At 39.3% G+C, this 16,816-nt stretch overlaps 1 protein-coding gene across 1 annotated transcript in view; it reads right to left on the reverse strand.

The window, feature by feature from the left end:
* Positions 1 to 2,622: 2,622 nt before the first annotated feature.
* LOC102542337 (protein argonaute-4) overlaps positions 2,623 to 16,816 on the reverse strand; it is a 33,620-nt gene continuing 19,426 nt past the window's right edge. The window contains exons 14-18 of the mRNA XM_072974806.1: positions 14,877 to 15,192; positions 14,581 to 14,715; positions 8,973 to 9,074; positions 8,513 to 8,712; positions 2,623 to 6,449 (exon numbers count right to left, since the gene is read on the reverse strand). Of these exons, the coding sequence (XP_072830907.1) occupies positions 6,341 to 6,449; positions 8,513 to 8,712; positions 8,973 to 9,074; positions 14,581 to 14,715; positions 14,877 to 15,192 (862 nt within the window). The 3' untranslated portion in view covers positions 2,623 to 6,340. The remainder of the gene's footprint in view (positions 6,450 to 8,512; positions 8,713 to 8,972; positions 9,075 to 14,580; positions 14,716 to 14,876; positions 15,193 to 16,816) is intronic.

Below are 16,816 nucleotides of genomic sequence, written 5' to 3' on the forward strand. Positions count from 1 at the left end.
CTGGTTTCACAAAGATGAATAAGTAAAGTCCTACACAGGATAAACACAAAGATACCTAGGCCTATTAAAGTAAAAATTTTGAAATTGAAAATCAAAGAGAAGGTACCAAGAGCAGCCTGTATTAGTCAGGGTCCTCCAGAGAAACAGAACCAATAGGATATAGTTATAGATATAGATAGATATATATAGATATTATATACTGATGGCTTCCAATCTCTTTCTCCAGTCCACATACACCACATTCAAATCTTATATGTCCAGAACTGAACTTAATCACCTTCCTCCTTCCAGCAAATCACAAATCTGCTCCTTTCTCTGTGTTCTTTCTCATGCTGGCACTATCATCTACCCAGCTAACCAAGCCAGAAAACTGAGAGCCCTTCTAATGAGACTATTTCCTTCCCCACACTCTCTATGTCCACTTTTGCCAAGTGCTGCTTTTTCTACTCTCTGAATATCTCTTGTATTCATTCCTTCTCTCCAACTGCACTATCACTGCTCAAGTTCAAGCCTCATCATCTTCTGCTTGAGTTATCAAAATAAAAATCTAACTTTCCTTCAGAACTTCAGCTTTAACCTACCTACAACACTACTGTCAGCATAACTACACAGATCAGACTCTGCTATTCCCCTGTACCTGTGGACAAACTCTGGACTCCAGAAAATGCCATTCAAGTCCTGTCCTGTTGGGAACTGGTGCTTGCCTCTGTGGTCCAAACTTATCACTTCTACTTCCCCTAAGCCCCCCTTATAATCTAAGAGTACTGAAATTACTTGTAATTCGTCCAAACAAGTCATGATCTTTTTCCGTCCTGTGACTTTGCCCATGACAAGAATTCCTAGAATGCCTTCTTCCACCTTGTTCATTTACAAAACTCATTTATTTTTATAAGACAGCTTAGTCATCATTTCTTCTGAGACTTCCTCGATCCCCCAGGCTGGGTTAGCAACCTTTCTAAGTGGTCCCATGGTTCCATGTACATTTCTCATAATACTTAACCCTCAAAGCTACCTTGTTATACATGTGGCCCCCAAGTTTACAAGTGAACCTTCCAATGGCTAGCATATATGTCTTTCATCTTTACACATAATAGGAGCTCCAGAAATGTTTGTTAAACTAAATAATTTCTTTTTTTTCTCCAGTCAGTTTGTAATATAATTGCTAGTTTCCCCATCTAATTTTGTCTCTCTTCTTCTTATAGATTTGTCAATAGCTTCTGGAGAATATAGTCAACACAGAGGAAATCAGAGCCAAGAGATGGAGAAAAGAGACAGAAGAGGCCCATGTCTTATAATGGTGCTGGTCAGTCTGCGACTTCTTTACTTGCTGGCCATGCCCCCGACACAGGAGTGGGCACATGAGCTGTTATGGATGGTGTAATACATCCTCCAGTGACTGGTTCAAGGATGGACATTCACATGATACAAATAGTGGGGGATGAAGTGGGAGGAAGGCCATTTGGACTCATTTGAAGTACACAAAATGATGGGGTTCCCATAAGAAAGAAGGATTCTATCGCCCAAAGAAGTAATAAGGGAAAGCATTTGGGTAGATGGAAATTATAGCTGCTATAATCTATTGTAAGGGAACAAACAGTGCGTCTAGAATCCCCTTGTTCCCCCCTTGTCCACTTGGCAAAGTTTGACTCATGCTTCATAATCTATTCCAAATTTCATGACCCTGTAAAGTCTTTTCTGAGTCCCCATGATAAGAGTTGTTGTTCCCCTTTTAAGTTCCTATAATTTCATGCTCAGTAGCAGATATAATGAAGTTAGATAGGCGTGGATTCAAATTCTAGCTTTGACTCCTCATCTTTAAAACAGGGATACAACTATCAACCTCAAAGGACTGTTGCTGGGATTAAAGATGTCAATATAAAGTGACTGGCATATACTAGGTGCTCAGATAATGTTAATCTTGCTGCCTCCTCCTTTACAACTTATGCCATATGAGAATGAATCCTTCAAAGAACTAAGTTTTTACTCTTCTGTGTTTCCAGCACCTAGGCAGAGCTAGGGATATGTTGGGTTCATGATAAATGTTTGATAACAGACAAATATGGAGAAGGGGATATTGCAGTGATGGAAAAAACAATTACCTGCAGTAAAGTTGGTTGTATGTAAGACTTGCTCCTCTGGTAAATTATAAATTCCCTAAGGATAAGGGCTATATTGCATAAATTTCTTCATTACCTTTGCCATGACTTAACAAAAAAAGCTTTGCTGGTAAGAATTTAAAGACATGAGATTGGATCGCCCCAAGACAGGTGAATTTGAGCAGCTCTTCCTCTAGAGAAGTAGTCTTACAAAGTATGTGGCCATACTGCCCTCTGGAGACTGCAGATTTTTCTCAAAACAATACTGAAATCATCCCATTAAGAGCTGTACCTAGAACCCTGATGAAGTTCGTAAATTCTTACACGTGAAATATTGTGAGACGCTCTTCTAAAATTTCCAAATAACAATTTCTAAAAATAGGGAGCCCTAGGATTTAAAAACACAGTTTTCCCATTGTTCTTTTTTCTCAGGTTTCTTAAATTGAGGAAATTGTTTTTAAAAAGCAACGATGTGTGCTGCTGTTACAGTATACTCCATATTTATTAGAAAATTGACAAGAAGAACAACGTTTGGCACAAGAATGCCAATTTATTCTTTTTTGGACACATGAACACAAAATATCCCTGCAGGCCAAAAAAAATTGCAAAATTGAAACAACCATCATCTTATCTCAACAGGGGGATACCACCCATCCCTCAATAGTTTAGAAAGTACCTCGTATTGCTAGAGACATTCAGTCCAAATTTAATAAAATACATATTAAAACATTACAGGCCTAACAATATAGAAACAAAAATGACACCATCAGTCAAATGAACAAATGCAAACATTTTTCAGCCACTAGACATAGAAAGAGTATGAATATGTCAATAGCAAGGGATAAGAAAATGGTTAATCAATAACAAGATCTTCCCTTTAATTTTACAAGGAAAAATCCTTGGAGTTGATGCAGTATTGATACAATGCCCTCAGCCTCCACTTTCTTAAAATGAAAGCAGAGCTACTGCCTTGCTATTGAGCAAGAAAATCTTACAGCACATCCACAAAGGGTAGCTAGGGCAGAGCAGAGAGGGTGAGCCTTGTTAAACAGTGCATTACCTTTTCCCACAGGAAGAGTAGGTAGCTGAGCCAGGTAGGTAAGCTCTGATATAGGCTGGGCACCAGATCCTAAAATACAGACCATATAGAATATGTCTGCTTGTAAATCATCACCTTTGGAAGCAGCAAATAGAATTTACAGTAAGAATGATTGTGTTCTGCCTGCCCAGACTGCTGGCTGTTTTAGGCCAGCTAGTTCATGTTACAGCTAACAACAACAACAAAACATACCTGATTCAACATTTGGATCTTCACCACTCTTTTAATGTCCCCTGCCCCTTAGCCCCAAATTGTTACTCTTTAGCATTGCTACATTTAAATCTTTCATACCACATGACAGTGCCTAAACAGACTGCATTTAAAAAAAAACAAACAGCCTAAACCTACTTCTAGAGAATGCACACCTCCCATTGATTGACACATGCATAATGATTCAGTCAGTCCCAAGAGGTTAAAGTATTCAAATTGTCAAGCTGAATTAAAACCATGCATTCAGACTTGCTTGCAATAGTATTGCTGCAACTCTGTTTCTGCAGTGATTCCCTCTTAAAAATTCACCCCTCAGCAAGTTTTTCCCAACAACTCTAGTTCTTCCATATTTCTTTCCGTTTGTCCAAAACGACAGCATTGCACCCTTAAAGGTACTGTTTTCCTATAAAAATAGGCCTCCTGGCTTTTCCTCCTCTGCCACACTGATTTGCCCACAGTGTACTAGGACTGACTGAGTTTCATATAAACTATAGTTCAAGGTCGAGCGTATAGCCCAATTGCAGGAAAGCAAGTCAGGGCTTCCTGGCACTCTGCCTCGCTCCCTGCTCCAATACATGCCAGGAGATGGTGAGAAGTGATGCTTCTTCTGTGCATTATTATCAAGCAAGTCCGAGGCACACAAGTGCAGGTGTGGTGCCCACTGGCCAGCCAGCCAGCCTCCAAGAGTTCCTCACATCCTGGACTCCAGCCAGTTCTTCTAAAAAAAGCTTCTGTTCTTCCTCCTCTTGGGTCCACGGTGGCCAAGCTGAAGGGTATTTTCTGTGCTCTCCCTGAACAAGTGTGAATAAAAAGCAGCAGCCAGCCCCCTCACCAACATGTCCTGATTTGTAGTATCCAAGTGAGGTATTTGCAAAAAAGGAAAATCTTAAGAAATTAACACCTGCCATCTTCTGCACTCCTGCCTATGCTGTGCCTCAGTTACAGCGCTTGCTTTCATCCCACTCTATGCAGAGAACAAGGATGTCTGCACTCCTATCTTAATGAGCTTTAGGACTTGATATACATTATAAAACTCTCAGAGACCAGTCTCAGCAAACACTGGTGGAGCTGCTGATCAACAGCACATAGAAATGTAAACTTTAATGTATTTACAAGCTTGTTTAAAAGACTGAAGAGAAACAGTGCTTTATATTGCTGGGATTTTGAGAAGGCTAGTTTAAGAGATTTGGACCAGCTAATGAGTTCAAGCAAACATCCTTCACCGTTAGATCCAGTGTTTCCCCCACCAGCAGTTTGCAGACAGAGGTGGCAAAATCGTTTTACCATGTAGCATCTATCTCTTCCCCCAGCACCTTCCTCAGTCATATAGAGTGGCTCTGGGCCTTTTATCCTCCTCTCCAGCTTTCACTCCTGATGTTCCAAGACAAAGAATTACAAGTCACTAAAATTTGGGCTGGGAAACACTGGCTGGAACTATCAAGACTCTATGTAACTGTTGTCCATTCACAAAGTGTTATCTACACTAAATACAAAATACATTACCCCTACATTTTAACTGATGCTTGCTTTAGATCAACTCTTTTTGTTTGGACAAGAAAGGAATCCCATCTCCCTGTGAACTGAATCCAGAATCTATTAAGAAAAATCAACCTTTTCTATGCAGTTTTTGTTTAATAAAAGGAAGGAAACTCCACCAAATATATTTCAGGTTGAAAGAGAAACAGAAAATTTGCACTGCAAGTAGTTGTGTGAGTAACCTTGATTCCCAGGGAAAAAGGTTTTAAATGCTGGTACATTTTTTGCAAGTTGCAGCATCACTCAATGTACCTTGAGGATTGACAAAAGCCTATCCAATAAGGAAGCATCCTGGTTCTAGCTTATTTTAAAACGAAGTGACAGGACACCAACTGTGACTATAAAACAGATAAAAATAATTCTTTAAAAAGAAGGAAATATATGTTTTTTCTGATCGGTTTCAGAAATTGCCAGATTATGATCTATAAGAAATAGCTGATAAAAATCATACCGAAATCTCATCTAAAAAACTACATTGTCAGGGGGAGGAAGAGGAGGGACCTTAAAAAATGTTTATTGCCAAAGTTAACTTTCTATGAGAAAAGTTTAAAAATCATTTAGCTCTAACAAACCACACAGCAGCATAAAATGGGCACTTTTGAAAACTTTGAAAAATACTAAAAGCTAATTTTTTTTCTAAGTGGGGGAAACATGAGTACTTTTACCATGGCAGTGTTATCTGTCACCGTGACATGCATTACATCGGTTTGTGTTACACATTCACAAAAGTCAACCAAATAAGATAACTGCCTGTCTGAATCTGCAGCCAAATTTAGTGCAATTGCCTGGCAGCCTGTACTTGCACCAACACAAGTCTGTAGAGATAAAAAGATAAAGTAATAAAACTAATAAAACTCTGTAAAACTTTCAAAAATTAATGCTCGTTAAAGGCATTTACAGTGGCAAAGTCAGAAATCTCCATTAAAAACTCTATGGACCCACACAATTAAATAGTTACACTGAACTGAAGTAGATTGTTTGGTTTTTCTCTCCCATTTATGCACACACCCCACTCGATGAATACAGAAAAAAAGAAATAACCTTCTCTTGTAAGACTAGAGGGATGCGGTGAACACCACAGCTAGCAAAATATTCCATAGAAACCTTTCTTGTAAAGTCCTTTAGAAAGTTCAGGCTGATCAGCCTTTACATGATGAGGTAAAAATTCAGTCCAGTGCATCAGAAAAGACAATCTATGAGTACCTATTACTTTTAAAAAAATGGCTCAATTTTGTTGATGCATCAGACAGCACTGCAAAGTATAGATTCAGTGCAACTATTTCGTGTTGCTGGTAGAAGACCATCTGAAGTCAACTTGGCTCTCTAGAGGCAGTAGGCATTTGAAATATTTTGAGGCTGCATGGGGTGTCAAATTGGTTGAGTTTTTTTTCTGAGACTCTCAGGCAAAATACATTGTGTGCTGGGTATCATGGTGGATCTGCACAGCTTTAGCCAAGGCCTGAGGATCTCGGCCATTGCTCTGTCCTGACACGTGACTGCCTTCCGCACTGTAAAGAGAAAAAAGCAAAAAACCATGTATCACAAAAGACCACTTCAAACTGCACATGTTTCAAATAGCATACATAATCCTGGATTCAAGATGAGGCTCAGCTTGTGGCTCCTTAAATAACTTGTAACATCTCTCTAAACATCAGTTCACTCAGTTGAAAAATACAATATAACCTATTTAATAGGCTGTTGCAATACTTAAATAGAATAATGTCTGCAATGACCCAAATCTTTAACAGTGCCTACATAAGGACTTTCACTGCCTGTTATATCTGGCTAATGCCTACTTGTCCTCTAGGCTTCAGTCAAATGTCATTTCCCCCAAAGAAATCTTCCCTGACTCCAAAGTTCAGATTAGAGCCACCTAGAATATACACTCATAGAATCCTGTACTTTTCTTTCATTTGAAAGATTATTATTTATTTGCCCACTAGGATGTGATCGCCAAGAAAATAGCAACTTTGTTTATCTTACTCACCATTGAATCTCTAGTGCCTTGCACACAGCGTTGCCTCAATAACGATTTGTTGAATGAATGAATGAATATGTTTAGCACAGTGCTAGAACATAGTAGATACTCAGCAAATGTTACTCTGCCACGAGACTTTCTTGTGTTCCCCTCACTAGCCATACGACCTTGGACAAGCAGCAACTCCTCTGAACTATGATCTTTTAGAATGACAATAACAACTTCTGGACATACCTCTTCAGGGCACCATGGGATCCAAAGGGGCTCAGTAAATGGGGAATCACCATCCCTCTTCTGATTTCTCTACTTAAATAATTATTACCCTTATCATCTAGGCTCAAAGTCTTAGTCATCTTTTACTTCATCCTCTTCTCTGCCACTCACACCCACTTAACTATTGAATAATTTTTTTTTAAATCCCAGGAATAGCCTTTTATTTTTAACAAAGACAATCTTGCTCTAATGTACTTTTCCAGCTTCGTGCCTGCTCTTCCCCTTTCAAATGTTCCAGCCAAGAAAAACTTGCTGTTGTCCAAACATGTCACTTTTCTTCTTTGTGTCCATTACTCCCTCTGCTTCAAAAATCCTTTTCTCTTTTTTGTAGAGCCAAATCCTATCCATCCAGCTATGAAATCTCCTCTAACAGACTTTCCTCTGATGTTCAACTGCACTTTCATCTATACTGCTTTGGGCTAACTGTCAGTTCTATGTTTGCCTGTATTATCTCCCATACTGAAATATAAAATCCCAAGAAACATGTCTTCCTCAATGTAGTGTTTTTAGTACCTAGCACAGTGCTGGGCAACATAGTCAATACCTAATAAATGTGTTGAATGAATTTGTATATTGCAGAGTGGAAGGTACAAAGCCACAGCTGGGCATTTTCCATAATAGCGTATTTTCAACCCTTACAGAAATAGACTTGCAGTGGAATGTCTACTATTTAGCAGCTGAATTCATACTTGGGGAAGAGCCCAGAAACTGCTACACTTCACAGATGGTCATTTGGGAGAAGAAAAAAATTAACGCAGAGAACTTGTTTAGTTATTTAATAGTAGCTCAGTAACGGGTCAAAACGTCTGATTCTCTTGAGATCCTTATTTGGAGATAAGAATGGTCTAGCACTCCACCTTTCCCCAACACACACTCAGGTTCCCTCTGGTGCTTTCTTCCAGATGGTACTGAAAGCAAAGTGAACTAGTCAGGCTTTGCATGAAGTGGAATCCACAGGCCTACGACCGCTCTGACTGGAGCCAGGATACTGAGCTGGACACGTTTTGAGGCTGCTTACAACTCGAGCAGAACAGAAATGCATTTGGCTCTATGGGAAAACCACAAACAGTTCTAAGCTAGACTCCTTTTTGGGGGGCAGACTTTAGACACACCACACAAGTACAAACAAGCCTGGGCCTTTCTTGGACCGAAAGTCCCATTATCAGCTCTCAAAGGCACATGCAATTTTATTTGCTCCTTGAAATTTAAACTCTAAAAGGAAGTTTAACTCTTCCAAAAAGCTTTCTGTAGTAGTTAATATTTTTTTTTTAGCATGCTGCTAACATAGATAGAAAGATTTTATTTGCCTGAGAAACTTGCCTGTCATGATCTTTATCCACCAGATGATACCTTGCCCTGAATGCTACAAGCCGGGCATAATAGGCAGGGGCTGGAATAGAGACTGAGCGCGTGCACCGCACATAGGTGTGACACAGCTGGTAAGTTAGTAGCTGGAGCTCATCTGCAGTGAAGCAATTGTCATCCCACAAGACCTGGTAATGTGAAGGACGGCTGGTTCCCTGGAGAAAGAGTTTTATGATTAATGTTTCCAACATGGGTTGACTACTTGAGAGAAGAATTGGAACACACTTCTTAAATTCATAAGTATTCCCGCCTAGTACACCTACAAGCAGATACCTAGACCAAAAGATAACAGTTGTAAGATGCAAGCATTAACAAAGTTACATACGGTGTTTAATAACAAGTCTACTCAAGCTGGTTGCTGAATCTGCAAACACTTCCCTATCAAGTCACAGATCTGGACCAGCTTCCAAATTACCTGAATTCCTGCATGACTACAGAGGTAAAAGTCAAACTCAGATGGATGTGTAATGGTGCTATCCACGGTAGTGCCTGCTGGTACATTGCCACTTTTACCCACCTACCAAAAAAAAAAAAAGTATAATTAGTCATCAAACTGCTAAACTGAGCTCACACCATTTTTTTCTTTTATGTGTTCATTAGTAACGAGTTAGTAAACTGTTCTTAAGTGAACTCTTGAAAACTAGTTTAATTCAAGATGTTGAAATTTCTGTAACTTTCCCTTAGACCTACTATTTCATCCTTAAATATTTTCCCAAACAAATATACTCTAGGGGAATCCAGACAAAGAATTATTTTACCTATGGCTTTGGGCTGCATTATTGCTATCTATTTTACCAATGACACATTGCTATGTTCTCGGTGGAGGAGAGAGGGGAGACATTTAAGATGGATAAGCTTTCTGAGGAAAAAAAAAAATTGGTTTAATTCCTTACTTGGAGTAAGAAAAATTTTTTTTTCAGTAAAAGTTAAGATGAAGGAATCTTTGAACTGATTCACCAAGTTCCATAAAACTAGTACTTTCATAGGATCAATAAAAGAACTCACTGACACGTGCATTATCAGGAAGAGTGTATTGAAATGAGAATTAGGAAAACCAGAGTTTCAGTTCTGAGCCCAGCCTTGCAACTACATGCCTTGAACAAAGCATGGTATCTTTGGGCCTCAATCTGATCATCTGTAAAATTAGGTGATTATCTCTTATACTTTTAAAATTCTAAAGTTCTTCTATGGTCAAACTCTAAAATCAAACTGGAAAAGCAGAGAGGGGAATTTCAGAAACATATTTGCAAGGAAAGGAATTAAATCTTGCTATTTTATTTGGTGAGTTTGCATCCACTTCTGATGCACAGCAGGGCTCCATATAAGGAAGTTCACTTAGCATACTGGCACAAATTTGATGGGAATTTATTTGGCTCCATTCTAACTATTGTCAGCTGAAGATCATATCTCAATGCATATAATAATATACATGAGTACAGAGAAGTCTCATTCCATCAAATTCCATATGTGATCTTGGGTACCCAGCTGGACAAGGGGAAATGTAAGTGAGTTACAATTGTTCTAGCATTGTTTCCCAAAGTGTGTGACTTAGGAATATTAGTTCTGCAGGATGTGTTTAGGTCTTTTATGGTCAAATAAAATTGAGTAATACTGGGCTAAACCAAAGTTAAAAGGCTTTTCTATTATATGACTTCTTAGAACCTTTATCTAATAATGTATAATTTTTAATAGGGAGACAGAGTATAAAGCGTTTCCCACACTTATTTGATTGTAGAATCCCTTTTTTAAAAATCTTCTGGAATCTACAGATGAGAGCCTAAAGAGGGGCTGCCCTGGGGCAAAAGTGGGGGGTGGTCCAGCATGTTCATTTCAAACATTATCGCTTGAACACCACGTGTGAGGCTCTGCAGCAAATGTTGGGGATAAGAGACAAAGGAACAGAGAGAACTAATGAACTTGCCCTCCTGCCCTTCATGAAAACCATATGCAATGAACTGCAATGCAATGTAATAAGGGCCTTATGGAAGGCACTGGGAAAAGTTGGTAGGAGGGAATGGTTGAGCCATGCCTTATAGGATAAGTAGGGTTGAAAGTGGGGATGGAATAAAAATGTGAAACATTTCAAATAATCCTTAAAGTCAGGAATGGATAAACTGTGGTTCATCTGTATCACAAAATACTACAAAGCAACAAAAAGGAACAAGCTATTGATACACACAATGACTCAGATGAATCTCAAATACATTATGCTAAGTAAAAGAAGCCAGACAAAGGCTATGACTTCTTTTCATATGACATCCTGGGAAAAACAAAACTACAGAGACAGAATATACATCAGTGGTTGTCAGGGACTGTAGGTGGGGGGAAAGGCTGACTACCAAAGGGCATGAGAAAATTGTTGTGTGTGATGGAATCATTCTATAAGTTTTTTAAGCTGGTGGTCACACAGCTATATGAATTTGCCAAAACTTACAGAACAGTACAGTAAAAATAGTAACTTTACTCTATCTATATCTTAATAAAAACAATGGGAAAAAAGGGTAGGATGGATGTGGTCATTCCAGGGATAAAAATACACAACGTATATAGGAAATGGAAACAGTCATATTGCTAATGGAAGGTGAATGAGGACATGATGAAAGATCAAACTAAAATGCTACATTTTGGCTACCTTGGGAAAACATGGAACACCATAAGACAGCATTTGGTAGGCAATGGGGGATATATGAAGATTTTCTGAACAGTGGAGTGGCAAGACAAAACCTTTGTTTAAAAAACCTAGCCCTGACAGCTGGTGGAGGGTGTCGAATGCCTGCAAAGCCTCAGAGTTCTGCCTAGGGCAGATGAAACACACAAGAGGAACAACTGAGACAAGAGATTTCAGGGCAGAACACAGAGGACTATTTGACCAACTGAACATGGAAAGGGGGGACATGAACAGAGGAGAAGAATTTAAAGACAACTCTGAAGTTTCTAGCTTGGCTGATTAATATACAGTGATGTCAAGCAATAGATGAAGAGAAAAACTGGGGGAGGAATAGGTTTCAGATGAGGATAAAACAATAAGGAGAAGGTTTAGACGTGCTTTGCTTGAAATGTCTGTGGTGGATTGTATCACTGGTGCCAAATATTCTGCTGCTCCTCCCTGGAGGAGGATTATACATCCCCACCCAATTAACTCAGGAGTGGCCATGAAACTTCCTTTGGCTGATAAAATGTAGCCTGAAATGTGTTACTTCTGGGCAGAAGCTTTAAGAGCCAGCATGTGGCTTGTCATGTATCTTTTCTCCCCTCTGTTACAATGACTGGCGATGTTCCAGATAGATGCTCCTCTGTCAGCCTAGGCTCCAAAGGGAAGACAGTGGAGTCACAGCTGCAGCCACAATGAATGTGTAATATGAGCAAGAAACAAATCTTTGTAAGCCACTAAGACTTTGGAGTCTTTTGTTACCACAGCACAGCCTGGCCTATCTTGACTGATACAATGCCTACAGAGCATCTAAGTAAACGGGTAGACAATTAGAAGGGCAGAGCAGGAGCTGCATAGAAAATCTGGGGCTAGAAGTACAGATTTAGCAATCTATAAGTAAATAAGTCTCATATAATAAAGAGAGTCAAAATTGAGAAGTCAGAGAGAAATACGAAATGCCAGGTAACATCAGGGTTTAATGGACAGACGAGGAAGAGGAGTCAAAGAAAGCCTAATTACAGAGGTGGCTAGTGAACCTGGAAAGTCACACTGCTAAGGCCAAAGAAGGCAACTGTCCGTAAGTGATGCGAAGAAGTCAGTATGGGGACTTGACAAGACATCGCTGGATTCAAAATGAGCAAGTCATTGAGAGAACAACTTCAGTGGAGTCGCTGAAATCAAAGTTAGGCTACAGAGAAGTGAAGTATGATGTGAGGAAGTACAGAAAAAAAAATCAAGTCTTTTTTTTTCTAAAAGTCTGGTCATGAAAGGGAGGAAAGAAAAGATGACAGGTGGGCTGAAGGAGAAGCAGAGTGAAGGGAAGTTTTGGGGGTGCCTGTGGAAGGGCTGAGAAACTTTAGAGAGTGAGGAGAGGGAGGCAATAGACGGAGGAAAATTGAAATTTTGAAAAATAATGGGTTATTAATGAAGTGAGGCTCTAGAGAAGGCAGAAAGTTTAAGAAAAGCATAGGTGGGAGGGCAGAACACATAGATGGAGAGATTAGCCTCAGAGATTCAAGGAAGAAGATAAAACACAAAACTTAGCTAAATTTGAATGCAGAGGAGAAGAAGCTGAGAAAAATCCATGTCTTCCAGATTTTGTTTTCTGGAGGAAACAGAAGATTGTTCTACTGATGGCAATGTAAATTGCTGGCAATGAAGCCCTTATGGATAGGTCTGGGGATCTGAGAAGAGGATAAAGGTTTGGAACAGATGCTATGGGGAAATATAATAAATGAAAACAATTACAGCATCAAAGGCCTAGCTGAGATTTCCTATCACAAACCTGTAATATGGTTTATTGTTAAATAAATGACTTTTCTTCCTCAGCAACCTCTATCAGCCTAAGAGTAGAAGGAAAGGAAAGGGCAAGTGCACTAAGTCAGAGCTGGAGACTGGCAAGAGGCATGTTTAGAGAACTGAAGATGTTAGTAAGTGTCAGGGGTACAAAGCAGACCAAGGATTGGGACTGTCAATCTTCAAAGGTCAGGAATGACACTGGACGGTAAAGAACAAAGCTATGAGATATCTTGGGGTTTCAGAAAGATAATCCAGGTCCTAAAGTTACATTAACAGCAAACTGACAGAGGGATGGAGAGTGACAACCCAGTTAAGGAGCGGTGCCAGGATGTTCTGTGCTCAGAGCTCGGGCAGGAGTTAAGAGAATTTGTATTAGCAGAATCTAAGAAGTATTACCAAGTCAGAGTTTGGGTGATTGGTGGAACTGGGGCCCAAGGAGAAAATCTTAGTTCTCCAATGATTCTGAAAACAAGAAGAAACAGCTTAGCCTTGGATTAGAGACAAAAACTAAGAATGTATTAGAAAATAGTGGGAGTGACCCACAAGATTAGGTAACAGAAAGAACTGGTCTCTCTTGAGGTAGATCAGGGAGGGTCTGGAAAAGATGATGTCATAGAAAAGATCATAGAAGTAAAGTCATCCAACATTATGTACCTAAAATTTTCCTAGTTTATACACAATATCAGATTATAAATAGGTTATCCAAAATGCCTTTTATCAAATGCTGGAAACTGTACCCCAAATTGACATTCATTTACTAATTTAATCCTTAATAATAACCTTGTGAGATAGAGATTGATCTTATCACACTTTACAGTTGAGAACATTATGGCTTAGAGAAGTTAACTCGCCCATGGTTAGTAAGTGTGACATCACAGGTGTTCGGAGTGTGTACCCTAAGAATCCCGTGCACCAATGTAAAATCATTTGGAAGAGAAATTCTTCTTTACATCCTAGAACAATGCCTTAGGCACTGGTAGGAAAAAGAAGCAAATGGCAATAAAGTCCAAATAGATAAACCTTCCCTTTGGAGGCTGCCTGCATCACCATAGTGTACCTGGCATGTTTTTACCTCCAACTCCCTCCTACCCCCCGCCACCTAAGGACCCTAGAAACAAGTATTTATGTCACATAAGAGAAATACTCAGTCTTGAAACCTGTATCATTTAGAATTGCTCATCTAACCTCAATTGGAGTCAGTATATTCATTAAAATATTATTAGGCACTTCTGCTTTTAGGAGAAAAATTGTATGTATGCCTACTCAAAAACACATTCAAGGGTGGGAAGGGATAGACTGGGATTTCAAAATTGTAGAATAGATAAACAAGATTACACTGTATAGCACAGGGAAATATACACAAAATGTTATGATAACTCACAGAGAAAAAAATGTGACAGTGAGTGTGTATATGTCCATGAATGACTGAAAAATTGTGCTGAACACTGGAATTTGACACAACATTGTAAAATGATTATAAATCAATAAAAAATGTTAAAAAAACAAAAAAACAAACAACAAAAAAACACATTCACTTGCATCAGATGATAAAGCTTATCTTATGTGTTCTTACCCTTTCTGTTTTATCTGCACAGAAGAGTCGTGTGTGATGTCTTTTCTGCACCACAATATAGGTTATTCCTGGCCGGTAATCTTCTTCCAAGCTAATACATGCCTTTCGAATTGCTATTAGTTCTGGCCAAGCTACCTAGGAGTTAGAAATGGAATGATGTTTAATTGAGAACTTGTTTATCTCTCAGATATCTCTCAGGTATCTCTCAGATCTGATTTACCCAGAGTGGCAGATGGAAGGAAGCTCCATCAGACACCTAGAAGCCCCAGGGGGCAAGTGTAGGATAATGAGAATACCTGTTTCATCTGTCCCTCGGATACCCCTCCACGGTAATAGATGATCCGAGTGGGTTTGAAGCGTGTGGATTTGTAGAACTGGATCAGCAGCTCTCGAACCATGTTAGTGAGGTCCTGGATTACCTCCTGACTATAGAGGAGCTCCTGAGAGATCTCCTGGCGGGAGGTCTGCACCCGAACGGTGGCACAGTACCGGCTGGGATGGCCGTCCATACTGCCAACCACTGCTGCGATGGAAGGCTTCTTCCCATCCCCTGCTGGGGGGTGCGTGACATCTGCTCCCAGGAAGATGACGGGCTGCTGGAACACCGAGGGCCTGCTCAGATTTAAGGAGACATTGCCACTCAGGCATACAGTTGCAAGTGTTTTCGTTTAGCAAGCTCACCAGATACAATCAGAGATACAATCTTACAAGAGAGAATGAAGACTTGTGCCCTTTGAGAGAGAACTCTAAGGCCCATTGAGTAGCTGTGCCACCCAGTACAATGAATCTGAATTGACTGAAGAAGCCAACATGGTTCTTCTGTAATACTAGGAAGGGAAGAATCAAGAAGAGGACTTGACCCAAATTTAACAAAATCTCTGTGTGTAAAGGGAAAAACTTCCCAGAACAGCCTCTCTTGGGATCCTAGGATTTCTACAATGGATACAAAATTGCAGGATGCACATGGCACTGTGACAAAATCCCCAAGATGTGAGACTTAAGGAAGATAATAAAGTCTATTTCCATCCCTATTTTATTTTTCTCGGTAGTGTTTATCATTTTTACCACATATTTTACTTACGTAATTTATTTACCAAATTAACCCACCCCCACACACATACAAATATTAGCTCCATGAAGGCAGGAATTCTGTTTTGCTTTGTCTTGTTTACTGCTGTATGTATCCCTCATGCCTAGAACACTGCCTAGCTCCCAGCTGGCATTCAACTAATATTTGTTGAAAGAACAAATTCATTTATCTGGCACTGATTTCTCCATTGAAGGAACCAAGGAGAAAAATATCATACATGCTTCTTTGATGAATTCTTAAAGGTAAGATTTGAGACTGCAAGTATTGATTTTTAAAGTATAATCTAGGAGGCACTCAAAATCTCACAATCTCATGTAATAGGTACTAAAGATGAACTTCTATGAGGACAAAGACTGTATTGTATTTCTCTATCTATATCATCATACAACATGGGCTTGGCACAGAACGGTATAAGAGTGTGTGTGTATATATAATATATGAATAATATGTATATAAAACATACATATACAGAACATATATTACATATATTATGTACCAGCCACTGTGCTAGGTTCTTTACATGGACGGATTCATTTAGTCCTTACAACAATTCTATGAAGGTGGTACAATTATCATCTTAATTTTCCAGATTTAAAAAAAATAAGATATAAGAGGATAAGGAAATTGCTCAAGATGATACAGCTAGGAAATGAGAAAACTGGAATCCAAACCCAGTAAGTCTAACAAAAACGTATGCATTCTATGCTGCTATGTTACAGTATTTGGGGTGAAGTTAAATCATGCTTTAGGTTAACTTCCCCTATGGCCTGTACACCTCATCTACCAATGTTTCAGGAAGAATTTATTTACCTAGAAGTTCATTCAAGGACACACATGAGAACTGTGACCTGACTGTGCAAGACTAAGGTAATCAAGTTCTCCTTCTTCTCAAGCATGGCAATGACTAAGATCGCAGCCCAAATTTAACTTTCTGAATCACTTTCACATACAGGATTTCACATAAAAATATTTTAGGGTTGACAAGTCAGACATTACTTCAAAACATAAACAACACTACAAATTAATACAGAGCAACCCAATCTAAGAAATGGGGAAAGGACTGAACAGGTCCATCACAGAAGAGGATGCCCACATAACCAATAAGCATATGAAAACGTGCTCAATATGCTTTAACTATCAGAGGAA

This window comes from Vicugna pacos, chromosome 13 (genome assembly GCF_048564905.1).
Source record: "Vicugna pacos chromosome 13, VicPac4, whole genome shotgun sequence".
Lineage (NCBI taxonomy): Eukaryota > Metazoa > Chordata > Mammalia > Artiodactyla > Camelidae > Vicugna > Vicugna pacos.